Source organism: Balaenoptera musculus, chromosome 7, assembly GCF_009873245.2.
Source record: "Balaenoptera musculus isolate JJ_BM4_2016_0621 chromosome 7, mBalMus1.pri.v3, whole genome shotgun sequence".
Classification (NCBI taxonomy): domain Eukaryota; kingdom Metazoa; phylum Chordata; class Mammalia; order Artiodactyla; family Balaenopteridae; genus Balaenoptera; species Balaenoptera musculus.
Window position 1 is genome coordinate 75,429,408 of NC_045791.1, and position 25,834 is coordinate 75,455,241.

General features: G+C 40.0%; 2 protein-coding genes across 4 annotated transcripts in view; one reads left to right on the plus strand and one right to left on the minus strand.

Annotated features, from left to right (window-relative positions):
• Nucleotides 1–2,435: 2,435 nt before the first annotated feature.
• Nucleotides 2,436–13,848, minus strand: HSPD1 (heat shock protein family D (Hsp60) member 1). Of its 2 annotated transcripts, XM_036857188.1 has the most exons (13): nt 13,713–13,808; nt 13,041–13,126; nt 12,607–12,782; nt 10,452–10,704; nt 9,746–9,828; nt 8,816–8,911; nt 8,324–8,417; nt 7,054–7,222; nt 5,403–5,502; nt 4,587–4,832; nt 4,020–4,194; nt 3,554–3,732; nt 2,436–2,855 (listed from the first exon to the last, which is right to left on the minus strand). In XM_036857188.1, the coding sequence occupies exons 2-13, from the start codon at nt 13,042–13,044 to the stop codon at nt 2,703–2,705; spliced, it is 1,728 nt and encodes a 575-aa protein (XP_036713083.1). In that variant the 5' UTR covers nt 13,045–13,126; nt 13,713–13,808; the 3' UTR covers nt 2,436–2,702. The 2 variants fall into 2 exon arrangements, with proteins under 2 accessions (XP_036713083.1, XP_036713084.1); XM_036857189.1 differs by lacking the exon at nt 13,041–13,126 and having other exon boundaries at nt 13,713–13,848.
• Nucleotides 13,849–14,161: 313 nt separating this feature from the next.
• LOC118897821 (MOB-like protein phocein) overlaps nt 14,162–25,834 on the plus strand; it is a 44,260-nt gene continuing 32,587 nt past the window's right edge. Inside the window, exons 1-4 of one of the 2 annotated variants that reach the window (XM_036857192.1) lie at nt 14,162–14,396; nt 14,992–15,156; nt 16,090–16,179; nt 16,259–16,499. In XM_036857192.1, the coding sequence (XP_036713087.1) occupies nt 14,394–14,396; nt 14,992–15,156; nt 16,090–16,179; nt 16,259–16,309 (309 nt within the window). In that variant the 5' untranslated portion in view covers nt 14,162–14,393 and the 3' untranslated portion in view covers nt 16,310–16,499. Of the gene's footprint in view, nt 14,397–14,991; nt 15,157–16,089; nt 16,180–16,258; nt 16,500–25,834 lie in introns of those variants that run through there. The other variant, XM_036857193.1, reaches the window with a different exon arrangement.

Here is a 25,834-nt window from a genome sequence, read left to right on the forward strand (position 1 = left end):
CGAGAATCATCAGTTCAGAGATGCTCTTGTTTGCAAGGACCAGGGAGATACCTCTAGTCATGTGCCCCAAAACATGCTTTTTAGGTTTGAGATTCTCTAACACTTAAACCTAGCTGGAACTGCCCAGATTGCAGTAGAAACAATCTATTTTCTCAACTCTTTTCCTGAAATAGCAGGATCTGACTTCACAGTGGCATTCCTTTTTCCTTGATTACTCCTTTATCCATTTTTAAAGCAGATCCAGCTGTCTTTATAAAAGTTCACCTCCATGGTCAGGGCTAAATATTGGGTGTTTGTGTCCCCTCCATGCCCCTTTTCTCTCAGGCTCATAGATTTGTTCTAACACACTCTTGCAAATTTTTGCCTTTAAAAGCCTGTGCTGTTCAAATAAATCCTGCTTGCTTTCACAGCAAGGCAACTGGGGCCTGGACATTCTATTGTTATTTTGTGTGGCTTCCCAGGGGATTTCCATGAGCACCCAGAGCAGGTTTCCTCAGAGATCTACCATTCCTGCTTCCTCCCCTAGTCACTAGCATCTTTAGTCTTGACCACATGGTATTGGAAGGAACCATCTTGATCCTTGATACTCTTGCTCTTCTCTGTAATCTCTCCAAAACTGCAATCACCTAGTGCAGTTGTTCTAGTCAAAGGGAAAAGGGAATTGCCCCATTTATCTATATTGATTTCTCTGGCTGCGGCTCTTGGGTTTTTTTAAATTGCCTAGATCCTGGCTTAGGGGTTCATTCCAGGCTTGCTCTTTGGTTTAAGCTCTTCAATTAAACCCTGGTTCAAATCTTGGGTCTACCACTTAATAGCTCTGAGACTTTGTGTAAATTACTTAACCATTCAGAGCCTCAGTTTACTAACTGTAGCATAGGTTTGATAAGTAATTCCTAATCCAAGATTGTTCTAAGGGTTAAAATAATCCAAGGACTTAGTCCAGGGTCTAGCACATAACACCTAGTCAATTTTCCTCTCCTGTTGATCTCTTTAGGCTCTAGTCATTCTCTCTGATCAAACAGCAACTAGAAAAAAAAAGCACCTAGAAATCTTTCAGGTCCTGGTGTTTCTCATTTCTTACCTATTCTACTCATTTCGTTTGGCCTTTAAAATACAAACTATATAAAACCCATTCCCCATGGTTTCTCTTTTCCTCCAACCCTTGATACTACTAGCTAGGTTGCCTTTTGCCACTTGAATAACCGTAAGTACATTCTAGACAAGTTTTGTTTAAAATGCCTTTTATTCGTTCAGTCAGTCCCCTCTAATCTCGTCATTTTTTCTAACCCAACCAAGTTAACAAGGCGAAGGTATTTCTAGATGCAGGATTTCAAGTGATTTTGACTTTTGATCTGTGATGGACTTTTTCCTTCTATTCCTGTCCAAACTATTCATACTAGATAAGGAAAGTAGAAACATTTGCCTCAGTGCCTACCTTATACCAGACCTCTTAGCAGCAACCCCAGGGCCAAACTGAGCAACAGACTGGAGTTCCTTCCCACCGAGCAGATCGATTCTATAGCTCCAAGATAAGACTACATTCTTGGCACAGGTTAAAGTAAAAAAGCTTAATGTTCTTGTTGCATAAGATCTTGTACTTTAAATTAGAAAGCAATGTTCTATCTTGCAAATCAGTACCTGTCCCCAACACACACACACACACACACACACACGCATGCACACACAGCTGTTTTAAAAGCCATACTTCTATACTGTTTTATCTAATAAAGACCAAGTGCATTGAGACCGAAACCCATTTCAAGTTCTTATAAAGGTAATCACACTGGGCTGTGCATTATCAAGTTGTGGATGCCCTTCCCTGCTATTCATCATGCTTGAATGGCACACCTCTCCTTTCCACTGAAGTACACTCATACTGTAAACCCTGCCCTCCTCACTTGTGGGTACCTAGCAGGGAACCCATTGCTTATCTGTGATGCTGAGACTCTGGAACAGTAACCATAACCCTTGAAAGAAACAAGCTGCCCTTTTCTTTACGGCCAAACCTCAACACATACAACATTCAGAGTTGTCACCTTTCAAAATTTCCCCCATTACCAATGTAATAATATAATCCAGTCTGCAGCAAAGATAAACAGAGAAACATAAGGAAACTATAGGGAGAATAACATTTTAAGACTTGGGTCAAACCTTACCTTACCCCTCCCTCTTCAACTGGCTTTCTTTCATTCCTCATATCCTCTAGATCATGGAAAGGCTAACACAATTAACTTTAAACAATTTTTATTACACAAAGGTTGTCACATAATTGGATATTGCTCTACTCTGTACACAATTATTCTTACCCTCCACAGAAAGGCTGCTTCTTAACTTCTCATCTGTTGATGGCAATCACTAAAATCCTGATTTTAACAGAATAGTAGTAAAAGTGCCTCAGTGATTTAAGTTGAAAGCAGTACATTGGTGCATGGCTCTTATACTCATTTACCAGGAATGTACAAATGTCTTTATTCAAAAATACAAAATAAATTATCTGTAGGCATGGACAATGACAGCAGTAAACCATTCTATGTTGTCAACTGAAACCAGTAACTGATGGTTATAGTGATCTTCTTAAACATCAGCCAGCCTTTTCTTCAGTCATCTCCTTCAACTGACCTCTCTTAAAGTTATTGGTGAGGAACGCTGCCTTGAGCTTCCTCTCACAGCTCATTAATGATGGTAAAGCACTATTCTAGGAATTAGAACATGCCACCTCCCATCCCACCTCCCATCCCTCCCATCCCGCCCATTCCAGGATCCTTCTCTTCTTTAGGAATTTCTGTGACTACAACTTCTGCTGTAGTTAACAGAGAGGCCACTCCAGCAGCATCCAGTAATGCAGTTCTTACAACCTAGGAAAAAAGTTTTGATAAAATATTACTTTTCCTTAGTAAAAAATTAACAAGACTTGGGACTTCCCTGGTGGTCCAGTGGTTAAGAATCTGCCTTCCAATGCAGGGGACACAGGTTCGAGCCCTAGTCAGGGAACTAAGATCCCACATGCTGCAGGGCAACTAAGCCCATGCGCCGCAACTACTGAGCCTGCGTGCTCTGGAGCCCATGTGCCACAAGAGAGAAGGCTGTGCTCAACAAAGAGCCTGCGCACCGGACCGCAAGATCCCGTGTGCCAAAACTAAGACCCGATGCAACCAAATAAATTAATTTAAAAAAACAAATTAACAAGACTTAACGAAGAGTTCTTTTTTTTGTTTGTTTTTTAAAGGATGGTTTTTAAATTTATTTATTTATTCATTTATGGCTGTGTTGGGTCTTCGTTTCTGTGCAAGGGCTTTCTCTAGTTGTGGCGAGCGGGGGCCACTCGTCATCGCGGTGCACGGGCCTCTCTTGTTGCGGAGCACAGGCTCCAGACGTGCAGGCTCAGTAATTGTGGCTCACAGGCCCAGTTGCTCTGCGGCATGTAGGATCTTCCCAGACCAGGACTCGAACCCGTGTCCCCTGCATTGGCAGGCAGATTCTCAACCACTGCGCCACCAGGGAAGCCCAATGAAGAGTTCTTGAAAGTATTTTTAGACACTGGTGAACTATTTACCTTAGTTGGATCAATGATTCCTTTTTCCACCATATTCACAAAATCTCCAAGCATAGCATCATAACCAACTTCTGAAGAACTTTGCAAAATTTTCTCAACTATCAATGATCCTTCGACACCTGCATTCTTAGCAATGGTCATTGCAGGAATTTTGAGTGCTTTTTTAATAATTTCTATACCTATAAAGAAAATAAATTTTTAGCAAATTTAGTTCTTTCCTTTGTAATTATTATAGCACAATTCTACTTGTGAGAGTACAGATGTAGAAAAATTCCAATTGGGAGAATACCACAGGTCAAATCATTCCCCCTGAAAGATCTCTGACATCAGTGCTATTCTACTTTTGTTATTCTGGAAATTGCTTTACGACTTCTTATTCCATGCAGTGGTAGCAACAATGTAATTCTAACAACAGAAAGACTAAAATCAGGCTACAAGTAAACTCATTACTAAGGTAACTTTTTACCAATTTTTTGATCTTCATTAGCTGGAGTTATTGAATCCAAGGCTGGAAGGCACCGAAGCAGGGCACAGCCCCCTCCCAAAACAATGCCTTCTTCAACAGCAGCTCGTGTAGCATTAAGGGCATCTGTAACTCTGTCTTTCTTTTCATTCACTTCAACATCACTTGTCCCACCAATCTAAAGATTAAAAAAGCATTCCAGTTAGTATGGCTTCTCCCGTTCAAGAAGCTGACTGCCAAAAGACTCATTAAAAAGCACCTAGTTTACTTAAAAAGCAATTTTAAAAAGGTTGCCTATTTGTTACAAGTAACTACGTGATTAAACAGCTAACAGAGTGTGTCTCACAAGTCAGACTCTAGACTGATTATTAACAAAACATCTGTTCCCACACAATTCCCCCACTACAAGTTCAATTCTGGTTTTAAGGAAGGAATGCTTCAGTAAAGAAATTTTATATAATAAATATCTCCACAAGGAAGTTGATTCCCTAAATATTTTGGTTACATACCACAGAAATAGTCATCTTGGGCTTAGAACCCAAGAAGCTTATTTATAACAATGAATCTTACCTTTAGCACAGCAACACCATCTGAGAGTTTTGCCAGACGTTCATTCAGTTTTTCCTTTTCATATTCACTAGTTGTAATATCTAACTGCTCGATGATTTCTTGAATACGCTTTTCAATTTGAGCCTTGTCACCTTTTCCTTTCAAGAGCATGGCATCATCTTTGGTCACAATGACCTCTCCAACTTTTCCTAAGTCATGAGGCTGAACATCTTCAAGATTTAGAGTTAGTCCTTCTTCTCCAAATACCTACAAAAACATTTTAAAGAATGAACAAATTACGGATTACAGCTTTTTTCATTACACCAAGTTCATTAATAATATATCCTACAGGTGTTTTGATAAAAGAAACATCTTGCAATACTGTGTTTCTTTGAAATGTGAGATTTCGAGACCAAAGCTAGACTAAACAAAGTCTGAATACAGTCTTTCATGACATTTCCAACTTCTCACTTAATTCTCAATTATTAACTTTGAGAAAACTATGAACTCAGAAAACTCATCTAAGGCCATACTTTTGGTGCAACCAAAACTAGACCCTAGGCCTAACTCGTAGATCCCATGTCTTTTCTACTACATTCTTGAAAACAGGTTAGTCAGTAAGCCCATTCTTGGGCCAGACTCTTGGCGAGTTAAAGAAAGGGACCTTATCACTATTTAACCCAATCTCTACCTCCCGAACATCTAATAAAAACACAGATTAAGTAAACAGTTCAGATGGTAGTATCTGACTATGAAAATGTGAATTCTGCCTATAAATTTCAGACCAGGATGTATAAATAACATTCAGTAAACCAAAATCACATTTATTTTACTTACTGCACCACCAGTAGCAATAGCCATGTCTTTAAGCTGGTTCTTTCTATTGTCACCAAAACCTGGAGCTTTGACTGCTACAACCTGAAGACCAACTTTCAGCCTGTTAAGAAGTTATTAATAAGATTTAAACTTTATAAAAATGTCTGTCTACTTCAAGTTCTGACAACTAAGGTTACTTAGAAAACTGCACTTTAAAAAGATTTTTTTTTTTTGCTTCCTAGCAACTTTTGGTCAAGTTGAGACAGGAAAGGGCAATTTTCCATTTATCCGTATTTGCCAGTATCTGCTTACCTTCTTAATAAACTGCTGACCTTTCCAGTTGAAAACATGTAAATAGTGGTAACTTTTTATAGTTTGTGAAAATCAGAATTACTATATATTAAATCTGGAGATCATCTAATCAGCCTTTACCCTTAACCCATGGGTTCCATTTAGTATTAGATTAAGTTGCTATTAAAGTCAAGACTGAGCAGTTTCTTCTTTTTTATTGAGGTAGGTATAGTTGATTTACAATACTATATATTTCAGGTATATAACACAGTGACTCACAATTTTTGAAGTTACATGCTCCATTTATAGTTATATAATACTGGCTATATTCCGAGCAAGCAGTGTTTTTAATTCAGTTCGTTTATAAATGTAAATATTGCTGAGAATATCATTAAGCTTATCTACATTTTAATCAGGTAATGAATACTCAGAATATACAATTTAAAAAATGTCCATTTGAGACCAGACTGAAATGGAAGGAATGTACCAACTAAGACAGAAGTGGTCAATTTTATTAAGGAGCCAAATAAAAATCAGAGGGTTAACCTCTGATGATACGCGAAGTAAACTGGAGATCCAACTTTACAGCTACCAGTAAAATGGCTCAATGAAAACTCTTCAGGCCTACTGTTTTTCTATTTTGGCTTCAAATCCCACAATCTCTAGGGCTTTTAATAAATTTTCATAATCCCAAAAGCATATCCAGTCTACAAACATTCCAGGATAAGTAACTCACTTAGGTCAAAGTACTCAATTCTCTAATATATACCTGCTATTTCATTTGTGCATTTCCAATACAATGAAAATTGGAGACTGATTTCTGATGTACCTCAGTTCTAAGATTAGGAATAATATGTATTTTAACAATGCCCTAAAATTGTTTACAGCGTTAACATTACCTATCTTAAAGTAAAAAGTAATACATTAATGTATAGATTAAAAAAATTAAAAGAATAGACCTCAACTTACTTTAGGTTGAGTACCAATTTCTCTATTTCAGACTACTCATTAACAAAATTTTCCTTTTAACAGATTATTCAGAATGGTAGTTGTCTACCTCTTCCCATGAAAAATGGTAATTGTGAAAATATTTTTTTCCAGAAGTCTTTTTGTAAAAAAAAGAATAAAACTAAAGTCATTTATCTTCAAAACAACTGTAAACACTTACGCTATCTTATGAGAAAGTTGCACAAAACATTAAGGACTCTGGGACCCCATTCAAAAAAGACAGAATCATAACTGTACCAACGGTTCATGAATCACATCAATATTATATAAACACAAGTAGTTCAATGTGAAGGTACATAACGGAGATTTCAAACATCAATACAAATAACTGCCTTCCACACAGAAACGTAAACCAAATACCACTGCCTATTACCTGTTCAAAACGAGTGTGCTTAGAGCTTCCCCATCCACATCTTCAGCAATTATGACCAAGGGCTTACGGTGAGCATTGGCAATTTCAAGAGCAGGAACAATGGACTGGACACTAGAAATTTTCTTTTCACTTAACAGAACATAGGCATCTTGGAATTCACATTTCTGACCTGCAGAAGCAAAGAACATTTCTAACCAACTTTAGAACATTATCCTGAAAATGACTGCAACTTAGAAAAACCTCTAAACCAAAGCTCCAGTACACTTTAAAAGTGATTGATGAGTTCATGTTTTTCCTTTCATTTCTCATATACATGAACTTTCTTTTATTTATTTATTCACTGTTATTGATCACTGACTGGGTGCCAGTGCCAGGCACTGTTCTAGACTCTTGGGGTAGATCAGTGGAGAAAAAAGTGAAAAAAACTCTGCTCTTTAGAAGTTTTCATTCAAGTAGGGGAAGAGAGTAATAAATAATAAGAAATACATAACTATTATAAATAATACATAAGTGAATTTGCCATTACTGCCTCAGTCCCCTGGTGAGCTCTCAGTCTGCTTCTAAAGGTGTTGGATCACAACCTTTTCCATTGTGTCTGATGATGCTTTCTTCCAATTTGCATTTTTCTCCTCATCCCTGTTCAGATGCAATGGATGTGTGGTGGTCTAGTTTAGGGGCACCAGCTCCTTTCTGCTTAATGGTAAGTTGTTCCAAGTAGATAATTTATTCCAGAATCATCTTGTCATAATTATTCTACATCAAATTTATATTTCTCTGCTCACCCTCAAAACCTGTCTAGCTTCTTGCTCACGCCAGTCCACACTGGGGCAGCCGTGCAGCATTTTCCAGTGTGTTCCATATTACTCTAAGTCCAAGAGACAGACCATGAGAAAAGTGTTCTATAATCAAATAAGTTTAAGAAAATCCGCATTCTACATCACCTATTTGGAAACTCACATTGTATATGATCATTTTTAAGGCTCTGAGAAGTCTCACAGTAAGAAATTGTTTAACTCTGTTCACTCAGCATGTCCAACACTTACTTTACCATAAAATAGAAACTTGCTCACATTCTACAGAACTAGTGTTTCAGAGCTCAACTTTGGGAAAATGCTGAGTGGTCGACAGCATCATAAGCAAGAAATCCAAAGAAATGTGAGGAACATATGAATTTACTTTTGAGGTCTGACACTGACTAATGCCCTCAGGTTGTCACATAACAAACTATGTTTAAAAAAAAAAACAAACTTAGTTACTGATTTGCTCTTACCTTTTGATGTATTAATAAAGTATGGAGAGATATACCCTCTATCAAACTTCATGCCTTCAATAATTTCTAATTCATCATTCAGTGTTTTTCCATCCTATGAAAAGTCAAAGAATTTGTTATGTGAATTTCATTAAAGAAACAAAAACTGTATAGACCAATTAATAGTCCCCACTTCTCATAAGGAATCCAGGTAGGAATATGCAAATGTCCCAGGGCATCCAACTCCACTTCTGCAAGAATACATGTATGTATTTGAACTAATTTTTACAGCTAGAAGGCAGTATCATCTAAGGATGGATTTACTCCCGAAGGCAAAGGTTAATAATTCACACAAAACACAGAAGGCACTCTATTCTATACAGGTGCCAATATTACACATGAAAGAATGATACGGAATATACTTTTAGAAACACATATAGATCAAATTTTTGTATTTATAAAACTCAGATTATCAGACACCTCATTTCTATGTGTCATTAAAAACACACTTGCCTTTACTGTGATAACACCCTTTCTTCCAACCTTTTTCATCGCATCAGAAATGATGTTGCCGATTTCTTTGTCTCCATTTGCAGAAATAGTAGCAACCTGAAACAATCAAATTACTCTTCCAAATTGAAAAGTAAGGCTACTGTCCTCAATCAACTCCCCTCCCTTTTCTCAGTAACTTCCAAATTGATAGATCCTTGGTGGGAAGCTAGAGGGAGGGTGATGGTGGCGGTGAGAAAGAGGGAGGGGATTTTATGGCATAATAATTGTAATGAAGTATTGATCCTGTTTTCAATTTTTTAAAAAATCCAGTATTTGGCCACATTATTTTTGAAAGATATGAAATAAACACACAATTATTCTTTTAAACAAAAACAGAAAAGAGGAAATTCCTGGTGGTCCTGTGGTTAGGACTTGGCGCTTTCACTGCAGGGGCCCGGGTTCAATCCCTGGTCCGGGAACTAAGATCCCGCAAGCCACGTGGCGTGGCCAAAAAAACCCCCCCAAAAAAACAAAGAAAGAAAAAGAAAAAAGGAGGCTGACCCTGTTACTTTCTTCCCCTTGGCAAACGTGGCAATATTAGAACATGACAAAAATTATGCACCTTTGATAAATGGCCAAAGAACATTTTCTACACATACAAATGAGTTTTTACTCAGTCATATAGAACTAAAACGACATCTCATTAAGAGTCAAATTATGGGGACTTCCCTGGTGGTCCAGTGGTTAAGACTCTGCACTTCCACTAAATGGGACCCGGGTTCCATCCCTGGTCGGGGAATTTTCAAATGCATTAGCAGTAAGAAAAATGCTTCCAATGTTGGTGACTGGATAATGTTGTTATTCTGATACTGCTGTGTAATTATGGAATAAAATCACGTTACTAAAAAAAAAATTCTAACTTTATCATAAAATGTTATAAAAAATCCATACCTGGGCGATCTCTTCTGGGGTTGTCACAGGTTTAGACTGCTTCTTAAGTTCAGCAATTACAGCATCAACAGCTAACATCACACCTGGTCCAAGAATAAATATTATTCTTGAATTATATGCTTATTCTCTCATGGCTCCACGTCAAGTAAAAATTCTGATTCATGTTACGTGTTTCAATGCCTTAACGCTTATGCACTGCTTCTGTACCAGTACTTTTCCTAATCACATGGGAGTTGGATAGCATGCACTGAAACAGAAACTTTAAAAACTGTATTAAAAAACCCCATCTGACATCCTGGGTGACTTGGTTCCTTGTTTAGTCCTACTTTCCAAATAACTAAAGTAAAACATGAAAACTGTATCATCTCTCTCTGCTCTAATCCCCATTAAACTTATTACTTTCAAGGTGAATGGTACATGCTGTAACTTCCAATAAACTTGGTTTGTGGGAGAGGGCCAGGGGACAAAGACATGGATGACTGTGGACAACAGGGAATGTCTTAGTCAGATTTCCCTCTTTGCCACCCAGCACAGTGCCCACCACACAGTCAGGAATTCGATCACTACTCAGTGATTTTTTATTTTTTATTTTTTTTAAGATTTTAAAAGATTTTTTTTAGGAGAGAGAAAAAACAAGAGTCAACTTTCTAATACAATTTAACAGATAGTTCAAAACACTGTGGTGACAATGAAGAGACACTCCTACCTCTCCTGATTTCCACTGGATTAGCACCTTTGCTAATCTTCTCAAAGCCTTCCTTGGCAATGGAGCGTGCCAGTACAGTAGCAGTAGTGGTGCCATCCCCAGCCTCTTCGTTTGTGTTATTGGCAACATCTTGAACAAGTTTCGCGCCAATATTTTTATATTTATCTTTTAAGTCAATGGACTTTGCAACAGTCACACCATCTTTTGTCACTTTGGGACTTCCCCAACTCTGTTCAATAATCACCGTCCTTCCCTATTGCAGAGAAAAAAAAATGTGACAGAGTCACACACTCCAAGTACTATTTAGCTTACAACAGTTTTCATAATAGGCAATTACTTGAAAGCCTTAATGCAACATCTGACAATTTTTATCAGATCTACAGCATGAATCTCAAGGGCAAGTTCATCAATGTTCTTAGTTCACAGACAAAATGACCTTTGTTGCTTAGTGCATAACCTTGGATGATAAAAATTTTAGAGACTTAAAAGATGTCTTCTTATACAATGATACAAGATGAACCAATACCACTTTGGTAGATTATAATGAAATTCCAGAGTAGTCTTCACAAAATTCATACTTGAGTTTTGTCCAGTACCTGCTGTAATAATAATATGAAAACTTTCTTTTAAACTTGTTTTAAAATTTAGTTTCTAAAATACTAACAAGACAAGTACAGTACACACTTTGAGTTGTTCAACATTAAATCTTAAATATGGTGCAAATAGTATTGGCAGCTTTTGAATTTGAACCAAAGCTGCTTCTTGTGAGGCATGCATATGCTGTATTTTATATAGTTTGGATCATTTTGATATTTGTACTGTCTTCAACCTGAAATGAAGCATCACTTCACCGTGCACGACCCTCAAAAAGGTATCCTCAAATTACTTATTACCCCTCACTCATCAATCTCTTGCTAGTATGGAAATATGTTAATATAAATGTTTCAGACATTACATGAAATTTCTAAAAATCTTATATTTGTATTTGTATGGAAATATGTTAATATAAATGTTTCAGACATTACATCAAATTTCTAAAAATCTTATATGTTCTGGTATAATGTTATAAGTAATAATCCTAGTTATTACTTTAAAATGTATATCTCAGAAATAACTACTGTTCTTGTCAACTGCATTATTATGAACTTTCATCAAATCTTTAACCGTGGTCATTCTTAAGTCTTTTGTCATTTACAGACAGTTCTGGGTGTACTCTGATGATTTTGCAAATATGTTCCTATAAAAGGGTTTCATCTTCAAGAAATTCATGGAAAAGACTCTGACAAGTACAGGTTTCTGGTAACTGACTGTACTGCTGAACTGAATGAATAAGCATTTTCAGAACTCTAATGAAAAACTGATGAACTCATAAAAGTGCTAACAAAAGATCAAGATGAAAAAAAATTAATTACATGGGACTGAGTGAGCTGATGAGGATGAGTATAATTTTTGTGACTTTCTGTCTGAATTTAAAAAAAAAAAAAAATCCCACAAGGACTCAGAGGCAAAGAATATACAAATCAATTTTCACTGCAAAGTAAAGGAGCTGTTACAGTGGAGGATTACTGGACTGAATGTCAATATTATGACATAGTATGAGTGTGTTTCATGTTTGGTAATTGCAATCAGTGGTGCTTTTGTTGTGGTCATCCATGTACAATGCTTGGTGTCAGTCTATTTATGTCTTGTAAAAATAAAATACAGTGTGTGTGTGTGTGTGAATAAAAAAAAAAAAAGTTCCAAAAAAAAAAAAAAAATCTCTTGCTAAATGAGACTTAAAATTTTAAATGTGCTTTGGAACCAAGGGACAGTAGAAAAACATTAGGTTAAACTAGCACCTACCAGCACATACTTAAGGTATTGTGGACGTTGTATTCTTCCCTCTATGCCTGGTACTAACTACTGGGAAAGGATCCAAAATTTAAGTCAAGCAGGCAAGCGAGATTAATTCCACCTCGAGTTTACCAATCCATCTTGAGCCAGGAGTTACCACTGGTTTACATCACACATTGTACAAAATAAAGTTCCTCAATTTTGGCAGAAGCAGTTTATGAATACCAAAGCACTGTTCAAAAGCTTGCCGTGACTCTCGCCATCAACAAAATATTACTCCTTAACAATACTCTAAATTACAACAAAGTAAGAATACTGATACCTTTGGCCCCATAGTAACGGCTACAGCATCAGCTAAAAGGTCTACACCTTGAAGCATTAAGGCTCGGGCATCTGCACCAAATTTTACATCTTTGGCATAAGCCCGAGTGAGATGAGGAGCCAGTCCCCTGGACACTGGCCTAATCTGGCGAAGGACTGTGGGCAATCGAAGCATTTCTGGGGGAGAAACAAGCAGATCATCAGTACAATACTAGCACTACCCGTGGTGTGTTACAACACAAACATGACACCCGTGCAACAGAACAAGAAATGTTAGAAGTGAGCTGGGCTGACCTCTGCCAGCCACTACAGCTGGGCCTCGAAACTCACCACCGTCCCAAAACACCAGCTACTAGCGCAAGCTTTAAGTGGCCGCCCCACGCCTGACCTATAGCACTAGCAAAAACCATACCCTTCTTACCCATGGCCACTTACCCATGACGCTAAAAACGAGTTAATCTTTCACCGCTAAAATGGCCTTGGGGGCAAATCAGCTCCAAATGTCCCCTGAAAAACCAAGTCTACAGGAAAGGGGCATTTACAAACCCAAGTGACCAGGGCAATGAAAATATTCCTGACGGTGCAAAAATCCGCTTACTAAAATGTCTTCATGTATCCACTCGGGGCTGCTGCATCAGTGCAGCAGGCAAGGCCGCGAAGCTGGGGGCGGCGGCCCTGCCCACTCCGGGCGGCCCCACGCGTCTTTCCATCAGGATGCCCCAGCAAGGTCAAGGGTAGATGCGCCGTACCCCAGCTGTTCGCGGGGCCAAAAGCCGTTCCCACGCGCTGCGACCACCCCGCCCCCACCCCGCAGCACCCTACACCCGGCCAAACTGGCTTCCATCGGAGGACCCATGTGAATTCACTTCCCCGACTCCACACACCCACCCCAGGCAAGCCCTCCCAGCTGCGCCCTGCCCGGGCGAGCGATCCACGCCGCACGTGATGGGCCCCTGCATGCACCCACGGGGCCTGGCTCAGCGGGCCCAAGCCTGCGGCGTCTTGGGGAAGCTCTGGCTCTCGCCGGCCCGCCCGCTCAGAGCAGCGGGGGAAGGCCAGCTCCGGGGTCCGAGGCGCATAGGTGAGGCGGCGCGCGCGGCCGCGTACCTGGGGCAGCAGCACAGCTTGCGGGCAACGAGACAGGCCGTCGGCGGCGAGTGAGGGACAGAGCGCAGGTCGCACACAGCAATGAGCCCGTGTCCCCTCCCTCCGCCGCTCCCCCCGCCCCTCCGCAGCGCGCGCGCGCGCGCAGGCGCCTCCCACCCCCGTCCCGTCCGCCCAGGCCCTGCAATCTGCACGCGCCGCGCGCCGGGCCCGCCCCTCCCCACCGCGCTGGGCCAGGCCAGTTGGCTTAGCCCTCTCCGGCCGATTTAGGCTAGTTCCCGGGCGGCGCACCGTTCCAGAACTTTCCGGGAAGCGCCGGGCTCTGTGTGGGTCAAGCGTCACATTACGTCATTTCCGGGAGGGGAGGCGAAAGGTAAGTACTTTAACCTCGGCCCGCGGCCTAGAAAACCCTAGAAAAGCCTAGAAAGAGCTCCTCTTTTCTTCCGCCTACCGGTCCGCGCGTCAGTGCCCTGCGCAGAGCCCTGCGCAGAGCCCAGGAAACGAATCGTGGCGCGCGCTGGTGCGGCCGCCCCTTTTCGCGGGGAGGGGCCGGGGGCGAGGGCGAGCGCGCCTGCGCGCTGGGAGGTCTTTTCTCGAGTTCACGTGGCCGGGGGGTCGGACTGAGGATCTCTCCTTTGCGGCGGCGGCCAGAGAGCAAGAGTACGAAGTGCGGCAACCCGAGTCATGGTGAGTCCCGCGTGGGCTGGAGGCCGGTGGGCCCGGGTTGGCCTGGGGCGCACGGGGAGTACGGACGATTCCCTTTGGGCCTGGAGGGAGGGGTAGGGGTCACTCAGAGACCCGCGCCCGCCCGAACCCTGGAGAGGCGAGGGCCCCCCCCCCGACCCTTTCCACCTCGGAGGGCTCTTTGCACTCGCGTGTGAGGCAGCGTGTGTCAGGGGGCGGGAATCCGAACGCACGCGCGGTGGCCGACCCACGTCTCTTGCGGGACATTAGTGGGTGTGTAATCGTCTTGAAGAAAGCACGGCTCCAGGCAGAGGGACTTAAATGTTTGCTGGAAATTTACAGAAAAATGCGACGAAGGAGAATACTTGACCTTGGGAGAAACTAAGGTTGTCCTTGAAGCTCATCTGGCTGCTGACCAAAGGAGCAACAGTGATCCCTAACACACATAGGGAATGGGAAATTAAACTCGGAATTTAGAGCTGAACGTTCAGAGGTGTTTCCTTTGAATGAAAAATCTGAGTTTTGTCCTTATCTTTGAAAGCCATTTGTGGCCTGTTCAGAATACATTGTTTCAAATCTAACATTTTTCTCTCTACAGGCAGGACAGGCATTTAGAAAGTTTCTTCCCCTCTTTGACCGAGTATTAGTTGAAAGAAGTGCACCCGAAGTTGTAACCAAAGGAGGCATTATGCTTCCAGAAAAATCGCAAGGAAAGGTATTGCAAGCAATGGTAGTAGCTGTTGGATCAGGCTCTAAAGGAAAGGTAAATGGGGACTGAAATGGAACTAATTTTTTGTGTGAAGGAGAGGGGGGAAAAAAACCCTGGTTATTATTAAAAGTAGCCTTTTAGGTAGTTTGTTATTTTAAAGATCAGTCCCTAGTGGGTTCGCACCTAATCTTTCTCAACAAAAATGATTGCGGAAAAAAAAATACCGCTTATTGTATATGATGGAGGGAGAGTTCCACAGTATTAAAATCAGACGGCGTAAATTTGAATTGGTCTAACCTCTAACACACTGAAATTGCCATAATCCTTTAATCACTTTCGGCCTTGGTTAGCATATAAAAGGAACTGGTTGGGCTATTGTAGTCATTCTCCAACTGAGGGTTAGACCTCAGACCTCTGTTAAGTGTCAACTAGAATATGCGATAAATGCCCTTGGAGGTCGGATATGTTAATTGCATTGTTCCAGTTGCCTCTAAAAGTTCTAGCAAGGAGCTATCCTGGAGTTAGGAATAGGAAGGCTTTGGGTGCTCTGCCTCAGTCCCTCTCCCCAAATCTGCTTTGGAGGAACAGAAGTTGAATCACAAAAGAAGTGTATGTTCCAAAGTCAGAAAGAAGACTCAAGTTTTTGTGTGTTGAAAGAAGTTAAACATGACCATTGTACATGTGGTTTTAAAAACTGGTTTACTTCGCATACTTGAGAGGTTATGTTAATATTTAACGATCAAAAAGCTTACAGTTTTCCCAGTATAACTCTTTGAACCTTTACACTGAAATCAGGTTTTAGTTTAAGCTACTGCATGTGCATTATTTCAAAGTGTAACTCTACAGTGATATGTTTGAGTGAAGAGCTGTGGTTGTATAAATTATATCATTTGGCCACAAAGTCCTTTTTTAACATTTGATTTAATAAAAGTGTAAATATTTGGTCAACTAGATGTCTTTACTAATAAACATCTTTATTTTCTTAAGGGTGGAGAGATTCAACCAGTTAGTGTGAAAGTTGGAGATAAAGTTCTTCTCCCAGAATATGGAGGCACCAAAGTAGTTCTAGATGACAAGGTGTGTAAACTTAATAATATTAAGGAGAGGCTAAGTATTTGCTATTAGTTTTCTTAACTAACCGTTTCTCTGTTTGCAGGATTATTTCTTATTTAGAGATGGTGACATTCTTGGAAAATATGTCGACTAAAATAAGTCACTATTGAAATGGCATCACGTGAAGCTGCCACTGAAGTTCTGAAATCTTTCATCCTGTAAATAATTTCCGTGTTTCTTTTATAATAAAGTAATGATATCCAAACTAATGATATTCAGTGTCTCTGAAATTTAGTTTTCTCTGTATTGATTTAAACATTCCCAAATAAAAGTATATAAATGAACGGTTTATCTTTATTTAGTGATTTAAGATGGTTTCTAGGGTTCTTAGCTTATGGGGCTTTTTTTTTTAGAAATAACCTGCAGAGAATTCAGGGAAACAAAGTTTTCAGTTTTCAAGTTGAGGTTAGCTTTTTACATATATAGTTGATGCTGATACAAAGCCATAGATTTACACTTACTTAACATTTTAAGAAGGTAAAGACAAGTAGCAACATTCTGACCTCATATATATCAAACATTTCAGTGTAGTTTATGAAATCTAGTCTCATATGTCTTATTTCTTAAGTTATATTTTGAAAAACTTAACACTTCCGGTTTTTAAAACAACACTACTACATAATATACTTGGCAAAAAATCGAAGGCAGGGTATAATAGCTCACACTGGCTGGGTGCCTTCTATATGCCAGGCATAGCTAACTTTTTTAAATTTATTTTTGGCTGCATTAGTTCTTCACTGCTGCATGCGGGCTTTTCTCTAGTTGAGGTGAGTGGGCTACTCATTGCGGTGGCTTCTCTTGTTGTGGAGCACGGGCTCTAGGCACGCGGGCTTCAGTGGTTGTGGCGCACAGACTTACTTGCTCCGCAGCATGTGGGATCTTCCTGGACCAGGGCTCAAACCCATGTCCCCTGCACTGGCAGGCAGATTCTTAACCACTGCACCACCAGGGAAGTCCCCATAGCTAACTCTTTAAGAAGCATTTTCCAGGTACTGGCCTCCATTGTAGGTACTTTTCATATAGCAGATGGTTTAGTCTTTTAACAGCATATGAGCCAGGTACTATTCGTGTCTTGCAGATAAGGAAGGTGGGGCACAGAGGGGTTAAGTAATAACCAGGGACACTGTAGGAAGTGGCAAAGCCAGTATTTGGACATAGGTAGTCCACATTCAGATGCTGTCTAAAACTTCATCCTTTATGGCCTCTGCTACTTTGTCAGCCAATTCTAAGTACTTAATACACATTTCAGTCCTGGTGATAATGACTATGGAAAAGGGGAGGGGGTGTCTAAAAGTGTCTGGCAATTGGTAGGTATCTAGTATATAATTTATTGAGTTTAATAGGAAACTGACAGAACTGGATAAATAGCTTGATTTAGCTATAGCAGCCAGGGAGAATTAAGATTTGAACCCAAACAATCCTACAACAAAGTTGATTACCAACCCCTAAACATGACTGCCTCTCAGCTACCAGCTCTTTCTGCCTCGCAGTCAAATGTGTGGCCTAGTTTTGGTTGCTTATAAGCTAGTGTATGATCATGTCTTTTAAAAGTTGTGTTCCATATTTTTCTTGTGGAATCAACGTCTAGATGAAATTTTAAGTGACATGGAATAATGGTCTCAACTTTTGATCACATCCCCATCAGTAAAGTATTATGTATGTGTATGTTAATGTATGCATTAGTGCCATTTGGTATATAAGGCTTTCGTCATATTTGGGTAAAGAGATTAGAAACTCTTGGTCTTCCCTGGTGGCACAGTGGTTAAGAATCTGCCTGCCTTCCTTAAAAACTAAAAATACAAATACCATATGACCCAGCAATCCCACTACTGGGCATATACCCAGAGAAAACCACAATTCAAAAAAGACACATGCACCCCAATGTTCATTGCAGCACTGTTTGCAATAGCCAGGTCATGGAAGCAACCTAAATGCCCATCGACAGACGAATGGATAAAGAAGATGTGGTATGTATATACAATAGAACATTACTCAGCCATAAAAAGGAACAAAATTGGGTCATTTGCAGAGATGTGGATGGACCTAGAGACTGTCATACAGAGTGAAATAACTCAAAAGCAAATATTGTGTATTAATGCATATATGTGGAATCTAGAAAAATGGTACAGATGAACCGGTTTGCAAGGCAGAAATAGAGGCGCAGATGTAGAGAACAAACGTATGGGCACCAAGGGGGGAAAGTGGGGGTGGGGGGATGGGATGAATTGGGAGATTGGGATTGACATATGTACACGAATATGTATAAAATAGATAATAAGAACCTGTATAAAAAATAAATTTAAAAAAAGTAAAAAAAAAAAAAATCCACCTGCCAGTGTAGGGGACACAGGTTCGAGCCCTGGTCCAGGAAGATCCCACATGCCACGGAGCAACTAAGCCTGTGCGCCACAACTACTGAGCCTGCATGCCATAATTACCAAAGCCCACGTGCCACAATTACGGAAGCCCGTGCGCCTAGAATCCGTGCTCCACAATGAGAAGCCACTGCAATGAGAAGCTTGCGCACCACAACGAAGAGTAGCCCCCGCTCGCCACAACCAGAGAAGAGCCTGTGTGTAGCAATGAAGACCCAACACAGCCATAAATCAATCAATCAATCAATCAATCTATTTTTACAGAACCCAAGTGGGTCATCAATTTCCTGCTGTGCCCCAGGCACAGCTAATGTGCTTTGGAGGTCATAACCTTGTAAGCACAGATTTCCCTCTCATTTACCAATGAGAAAACTGACGGAGGAGAAGAGGAAACTTGTTCAAGGCCATGTAGCTGGTAAATTGCAATTAGGAATCCAGTCAAAGGCTATGGCTTTCCCATTAATACTGATTTTTTCCCCCAGACCCAAGCAAATAAGTTTTGAGATCTAAGATGAGTTTCCAAACCTTGGTTCATCCTTCGAATTACCTGCTATACTTAAATTTCAGGGCTCCTTCCATAACCTACTAAACCAGAAGGACAGGAGAATTCTTTTTTTTTTAAACACACACAAATTTTTTTTTTTTTAACTTTGGGTTTATTTATTTATTTATTTATTTATTTATTTATGGCTGTGTTGGGTCTTCGTTTCTGTGCGAGGGCCCTCTCCAGTTGCAGCAAGTGGGGGCCACTCCTCATCGCGATGCGCGGGCCTCTCACCATCGCGGCCTCTCCTGTTGCGGAGAAAAGGCTCCAGACGCGCAGGCTCAGCAATTGTGGCTCACGGGCCTAGCTGCTCCGCGGCATGTGGGATCCTCCCAGACCAGGGCTTGAACCCGTGTCCCCTGAATTGGCAGGCAGATTCTCAACCACCGCGCCATCAGGGAAGCCCGGGAGAATTCTTTTTGTACCACAGAAATTGTCCTCGTCTAGCAGAACTGCTAAAGAAATAACTTTAGATTGTGAGATTATATTGGGAATTAATAGGGAAAAGAATTTTGGCATGAGAAATTTGGGCCAAAAATATGGGTATTGTGGGTGTGGACCCATGTGCTTTAGAAAAGCATGTTGGGACTTCCCTGGTGGCTCAGTGGTTAAGAATCCACCGGCCAATGCAGGGAACACGGGTTCGATCCCTGGTCTGGGAAGATCCCACATGCCGTGGAGCAACTAAGCCCGTGCGCCACAACTACTGAGCCTGCTCTCTAGAGGCTGCGTGCCACAACTACCAAAGCCCACGTGCCTAGAGCCCGTGCTCTGCAACAAGAGAAGCCACCGCAATGAGAATCCCACACACTGCAACGAAGAGCAGCCCCCGCTTGCCACAACCAGAGAAAGCCTGGGCACAGCAATGAAGACCCAACGCAGCCAAAAATAAATTTTTAAAAAAAAGCATGTTGTCATTTACCTTTTGTTCAACAGGAAAATATCAATGGTAAGGAGAATGGTAAAATAGGTAAAATTCTGACTGGAGTTTTCATAACATTACCATTTTTGACCTCTTGCCAGGCACTGTTCTAGGCACTTAACATATAATCTTGCTTACCTGTGTAATCATAGCAACTCTGTGAGGCAGATGTTCTTTGCCTCATAGGTGAAGCATGCAGACAGAGGTAGAGTAACTTGCTCAAGGTGACATATTTTAAGTCATAAGCTGGAATTGAACTCAGTTTTGTCTGACTTCAAAGTCTGCCTTCCACAATTCTATACAAAAAAAAAAAAGAAAAATTGAGAATAAAATTAAAGTTACCAGGGAGCTATTCTGTTGTGAAAGTATTACCATTACCAAGATTATGATTTTTTTCCTCTATTGCTCCGGAAACTATGCTTTACAAAAAGTTCTTATTTTTAAAAATTGGGATTACAAAATATTTTTTTCATTTTTATTGTGGTAATGACACTTAGCATGAGATATACCTTCTTAACAGATGTTTAAGTGTACATCATAATATTGTTAACTATAGGCACAATGTAGTACAGTAGATCTCTAGAACTTTTGCATCTTACTTAACTGAAACTTTATGCCTGTTGATTAGCAACTCCCCATTTTCCCCTCCCCCTAGTCCCTGGCAATCACCATTCTACTCTCTGCTTATATGAGTTTGACTATTTTAGATACTTCATGTAAGTGGAATGCAGTATTTTGTCCTTCTATGATTGGCTTATTTGACTTAGCTTAATGTCCTCAAGGTTCATTCCATGTTGTCAAATGTTGCAGAATTGCCTTCTTCTTTAAGGCTGAATAATATTCCAATGTATGTATATACATTTTCTATATTCATTCATCCAGTAGATGGACATTTAGGCTTCCACATCTTGGCTGTTGTAAATAGTGCTACAGTTAACATGGAAGTGCTAATATCTCTTTGAGATTCTGATTTCAATTCTTTTAGATAAATAGAAGTGGGATTCCTGAATAGAAGTAGGGTAGTTCTATTTTTAACTTTTTGAGGATCCTCTAAACTGTTTCCCATAGTGGCCACACCATTCCGCTTTCCCACCAACATGGATCATAAGGTTTTATATAATAGAGGTGTGAACTTGTCACATTTGTTTCCTAATTTGATGTGCAGTTTTGTTTCTAGCTAGTCAAATCTCATTCTTCCAGTACATTTTTTCTTTTGGAAATGTAATTCATTGATCCATAATTTTAGTGTATAGTGTATGTGTCTTTTTTTTTTAACCAATGATTATCTTGTCTCAACTTTACTGGATTATCCATTCTTCCCCACCACCACTCCCCTGCCCCCAAATTTGAAATGTCACCTTTATCATACATTAAAGTTTTAAATAAACATATTCCTGGATTTTTTTTTTTTTTAGATTTTTTTTTTTTTAAATTTTATTTATGGCTGTGTTGGGTCTTCGTTTCTGTGCGAGGGCTTTCTCTAGTTGCGGCAAGCGGGGGCCACTCTTCATCGCGGTGCGCGGGCCTCTCACTATCGCGGCCTCTCTTGTTGCGGAGCACAGGCTCCAGACGCGCAGGCTCAGTAGTTGTGGCTCACGGGCCCAGTTGCTCCGCGGCATGTGGGATCTTCCCAGACCAGGGCTCGAACCCCTGTCCCCTGCATTGGCAGGCAGATTCTCAACCACTGCGCCACCAGGGAAGCCCCATATTCCTGGATTTTATAGTCTGTTTCATTGATCTCTCTGTTCCATCACAGTGTTTTCAATATAAATATAAACTGTTATATTTAAGTTTGATATCTGATACAGCAATTTACTCTCAACAATACTTACCTAGCTGTGAGCATTTTTAAGCTTCTCAGCAAGGACTGCCAGATTGTTCTCCAGCATGATACTAAAACATGCCTCATCCAGAAAGCTAATTGCTGTTTTCTCTGCACCCACACAAAAATGGAGTTTTGAGCTTTTTATTTATTTATGTGAAGACTATTTAAATGTTTTTCTTTACCCTTAAGCAATCTGTATGAGAGAGCTCAATAAAACCTAGGCTCTGGATCCCATGTTGCTTACATACTAGTTAAGTGACATCTGACAAATCATCTGACCCCTCTTAGTTCAAGAATTAACTGTAAAAGGAGGGCACAAGATGTCCCTTAACATTTTGAGTCAAGCCTGTTATTTTTTTTCCTTAAACTTTAATTTTTTTTAAAACTAGATAATGTGTATGTAAGAGTCCTTCCCATCCCTGTGCCCTAGCCACAAAGTTCCATTCCTGGAGGCACTAGTGTTACAGTTTATATTCTTCCTGTCAGGGGTGTTTTATGTATACATATGTATACGTGTGTGTATAAACATATGTATCTTGTGCATATGAAATATATATATATATATATTCATTTTCCTTTTAAAAAATAAAATATTCCATACACACCATTTGGCACCTTGTTTCTTTTTGTATTAACAATTTGTCTTTGGAATTAATCTATAAACTACATAAAAGTTTCATTCTCTTTATAGCTGTATGATGTTTCATTATTTGGATGAACCAAAATTTATTTAAGCATTTCCTATTGATGGACATTTAAATTCTAAACTTATGCTATTAGAAACACTTCTGCAATAAATAAAATTTCTGCATAAATTTCATATCTGTAAGATAAATTGCTAGGCATGTAACTGCTATGTCAAAGGGTATGTGGACTTTAATCATATATGTGTACACACACACACACCCCTTCAAGTTGCCCTTCACGGAAGTTCTATCAATTAATAGTCCTACCAACAACGTATGAGACTGCTGATTTCTCCCGACTCTCAATAATACAGGATGTTATAAAGTTTATGTTTTGCCAAACTGATAATTTTATCATTATGAATGAGGGTGAGGATCTCATGTGTTTAAGAGCCATCTCTATTTCCTTTACTGTTAACTGACAGTCCGTATTGATTGTTAGTATCTTCTACTCATTTTTCTACTGGGTGACTGGCCTTTTATGATTTGATATCTTTATCTATCAGGGGAATTGTTTCTTTGTGACAAATTCTTTTCCTCCAGTTTATCATTTTGGCTTTGATTTTGTTTATGCTTTGAATTTGCAGGAAGTCATTTTGGTACAGTTGAATAAAAACTGTTTTCCATTATAGCTTCTGGTTATTATTTCAAACTCTGAAAAGTCTTCTCCAATATAAGCTTCTTCCATTGGTTTCTTTAGGTATTTTTATAGTTTTTGGTTTTATAGTTTATGGGGTTTTTTTTTTTTCAATCTTGGCTTACATGGAGATTTTCCTGTTATAAGAGATAAGGAATGGATCCAAACCCTCTTTCCTCTTACAGATTAAGCCTAGTTCTTTAAGACATGTTAAAATTTAGCCAAACTCTTACAAAATGCTCTTTCAGTCTCATTTAGCCTGGAGACTTGACTTGGAAAAAACATCAATGGGTACTTACTTATCTGGCTTGTCATTTCAAAAGGTCAGTTTATTATAGTATTTTTTTTTAAATTAATTAATTTATTTATTTATGGCTGTGTTGGGTCTTCGTTTCTGTGCGAGGGCTTTCTCTAGTTGCGGCAAGTGGGGACCACTCTTCATTGCGGTGCGCGGGCCTCTCACTATCGCGGCCTCTCATGTTGCGGAGCACAGGCTCCAGACGCGCAGGCTCAGTAATTGTGGCTCACGGGCCCAGTTGCTCCGCGGCATGTGGGATCCTCCCAGACCAGGGCTCGAACCCGTGTCCCCTGCATTGGCAGGCAGATTCTCAACCACTGCGCCACCAGGGAAGCCCTATTATAGTATTTTTAAGTAATTCATTTTTTTTTTGAACATGTGTCAGGCACTGTCTTAGGCACTGGAGATACAGGGATGAATAAAATGGGGGAGGCAGAAGTAAACAACTAAAGTAATAGCATAATTTTAGATAGAGATTGCTGTCATCTAGAAGATAAAGGTAGGGACTTCCCTGGTGGTCCAGTGGCTAAGACTCCGAGCTACCAATGCAGGGGTCTAGGTTCGATCCCTGGTCAGGGAACTAGATCCCACATACCACAACTAAGAGTTCGCATGCTGCAACTAAAGATCCTGCACATGGCAACTAAGACCCAGCACAGCCAAATAAATGCATAAGTAAGTATTAAGAAAAAAAAAAGAAAAAAAAGAAAGGTAAAAAATGCTGTTAACTTCATGAAAGACATGAGGTCCCCTCTTAAAAAGAGGAAATGATAATAGTCTGTTGTGACTTGTCTCTTCTGATCACATCTTCCTGAAAGTTCAGGAACTACTGTATTAGTTATCTATTGCTGCATAACAAATCACCCCAAACTTAGTGGCTTAAAACAACAATGAACATCTCACACAGTATCTGTACATCAGAAATTTGGGAGCAGCTTATTTGGATGGTCCTAATTTGGGGTCTTTCATGAGGCTGCCATCATCCAAAGGTTTGACTGGAGGTGGAAGTTATACTTCCAAGATGGTCACTTATGCTGGCAAGTCGATGCTTGCTTTTGGTGGGAGCTTCAGTTCCGCACCATGCAGATCCCTCATAGGCTACTTGAGGGTCCTCACACATGACAGCTTTCTCACCCAGGGCAGGTGAGCTAAGAGAGCAAGGCAGAAGCCACAATGTCTATCACCTAACATCAGGAGTCACACAACATCATTTTCACAGAACCTATTGGTTAAACAGGTCAGCCCTATTCAGCATGAGAGAGAACCACACAAAGGTGTAAATACTGAGAGATAATAATCACTGGGGGCCATCTTGGCAGCTGGCTACCACAATCACTAATTGGCCAAATATTCTAGAGAGAAAAATGAAGTGCAGTGGGAGGTCAGTCTCTCACTCATTTGTAGTCAAAGTTGTCTAAGTTTGAACTTTATAAATTTAAAAAATTTTGTCTATAACAATTTTTATAAAGAGAAATTAATTTTCAAATAATACATTGGAAATGTATAAAGCTACATATACAACTAATTTGTTCAGCTATGAACATACATCTCCATACTTCACTGCTGCTTCACCTTTACTTGGCCTGGAATGAAATCTCCTGCAACTCCACAGATAAATGCTACTTTATGGCACATTTCAACTACTTCATGCATCATTCACTGCATCAGCTTTGCTCTTAGGCTGGCTTCCTTCAAGCCAAGACGGTTGATGTAGCCCCAGACTTGACAAGGTTCAGTGGCAGAAAAAAGGGACCATCTCTTTTAGTATCTTGTCAAGATTAAGAAAACCTATCCCTAAAATGCTCCATCAGATATCTTTTCATATCTCTTTAGGCTAAAATGGAGTCACATGCTCACCCTTTAACTAAACATTGGCTTAGGCCAATGAGGGTTTGTCCCGCAGCTAGAGATGGGTTTACCTTTCTCTGCTCAAATTCGGAGAGATGGATACTGAGCAAGATCAAAGTCTGTTTGCAAAGAACATGAGTGAATGGGTATGGAGAGCAAGCAGGCAACCATCAGGGGCTGCTTAACACTTAAGACATCTTGCTTTGTAGTATAGTAATTTACATATCCTCTTTTCCCATTCATTTTTAAGCTTTTTGAGGATAGATTATACATCTTATTCATGTTTCTCAGCACTTGCTCAGTGTCTTACACACAATGGGCATTCACTATTTTACTTGGATTTTAAAACTCCCCAAAGAGAATTTCATATTGGATAGATGGTTTTGAAATTACTTATGATTCTTTGGATTTACAAAATATTTTCTTCTAAAACCTTAAGAGACTTCCAGGAGTATTTACTTTTATACTTTCATACTCTATGAGG

What these genes read in the sequence shown, in the direction of transcription:
- HSPD1 (XM_036857188.1), bottom strand. An exon ending in TCCAGTGGAAATCAGGAGAG is followed by an intron (nt 9,829 to 10,451) that starts GTAGGAGTGTCT and finishes TTCTTGGACCAG; the next exon opens with GTGTGATGTTAGCTGTTGAT. An exon ending in AGGGTGTTATCACAGTAAAG is followed by an intron (nt 8,418 to 8,815) that starts GCAAGTGTGTTT and finishes GACTTTTCATAG; the next exon opens with GATGGAAAAACACTGAATGA.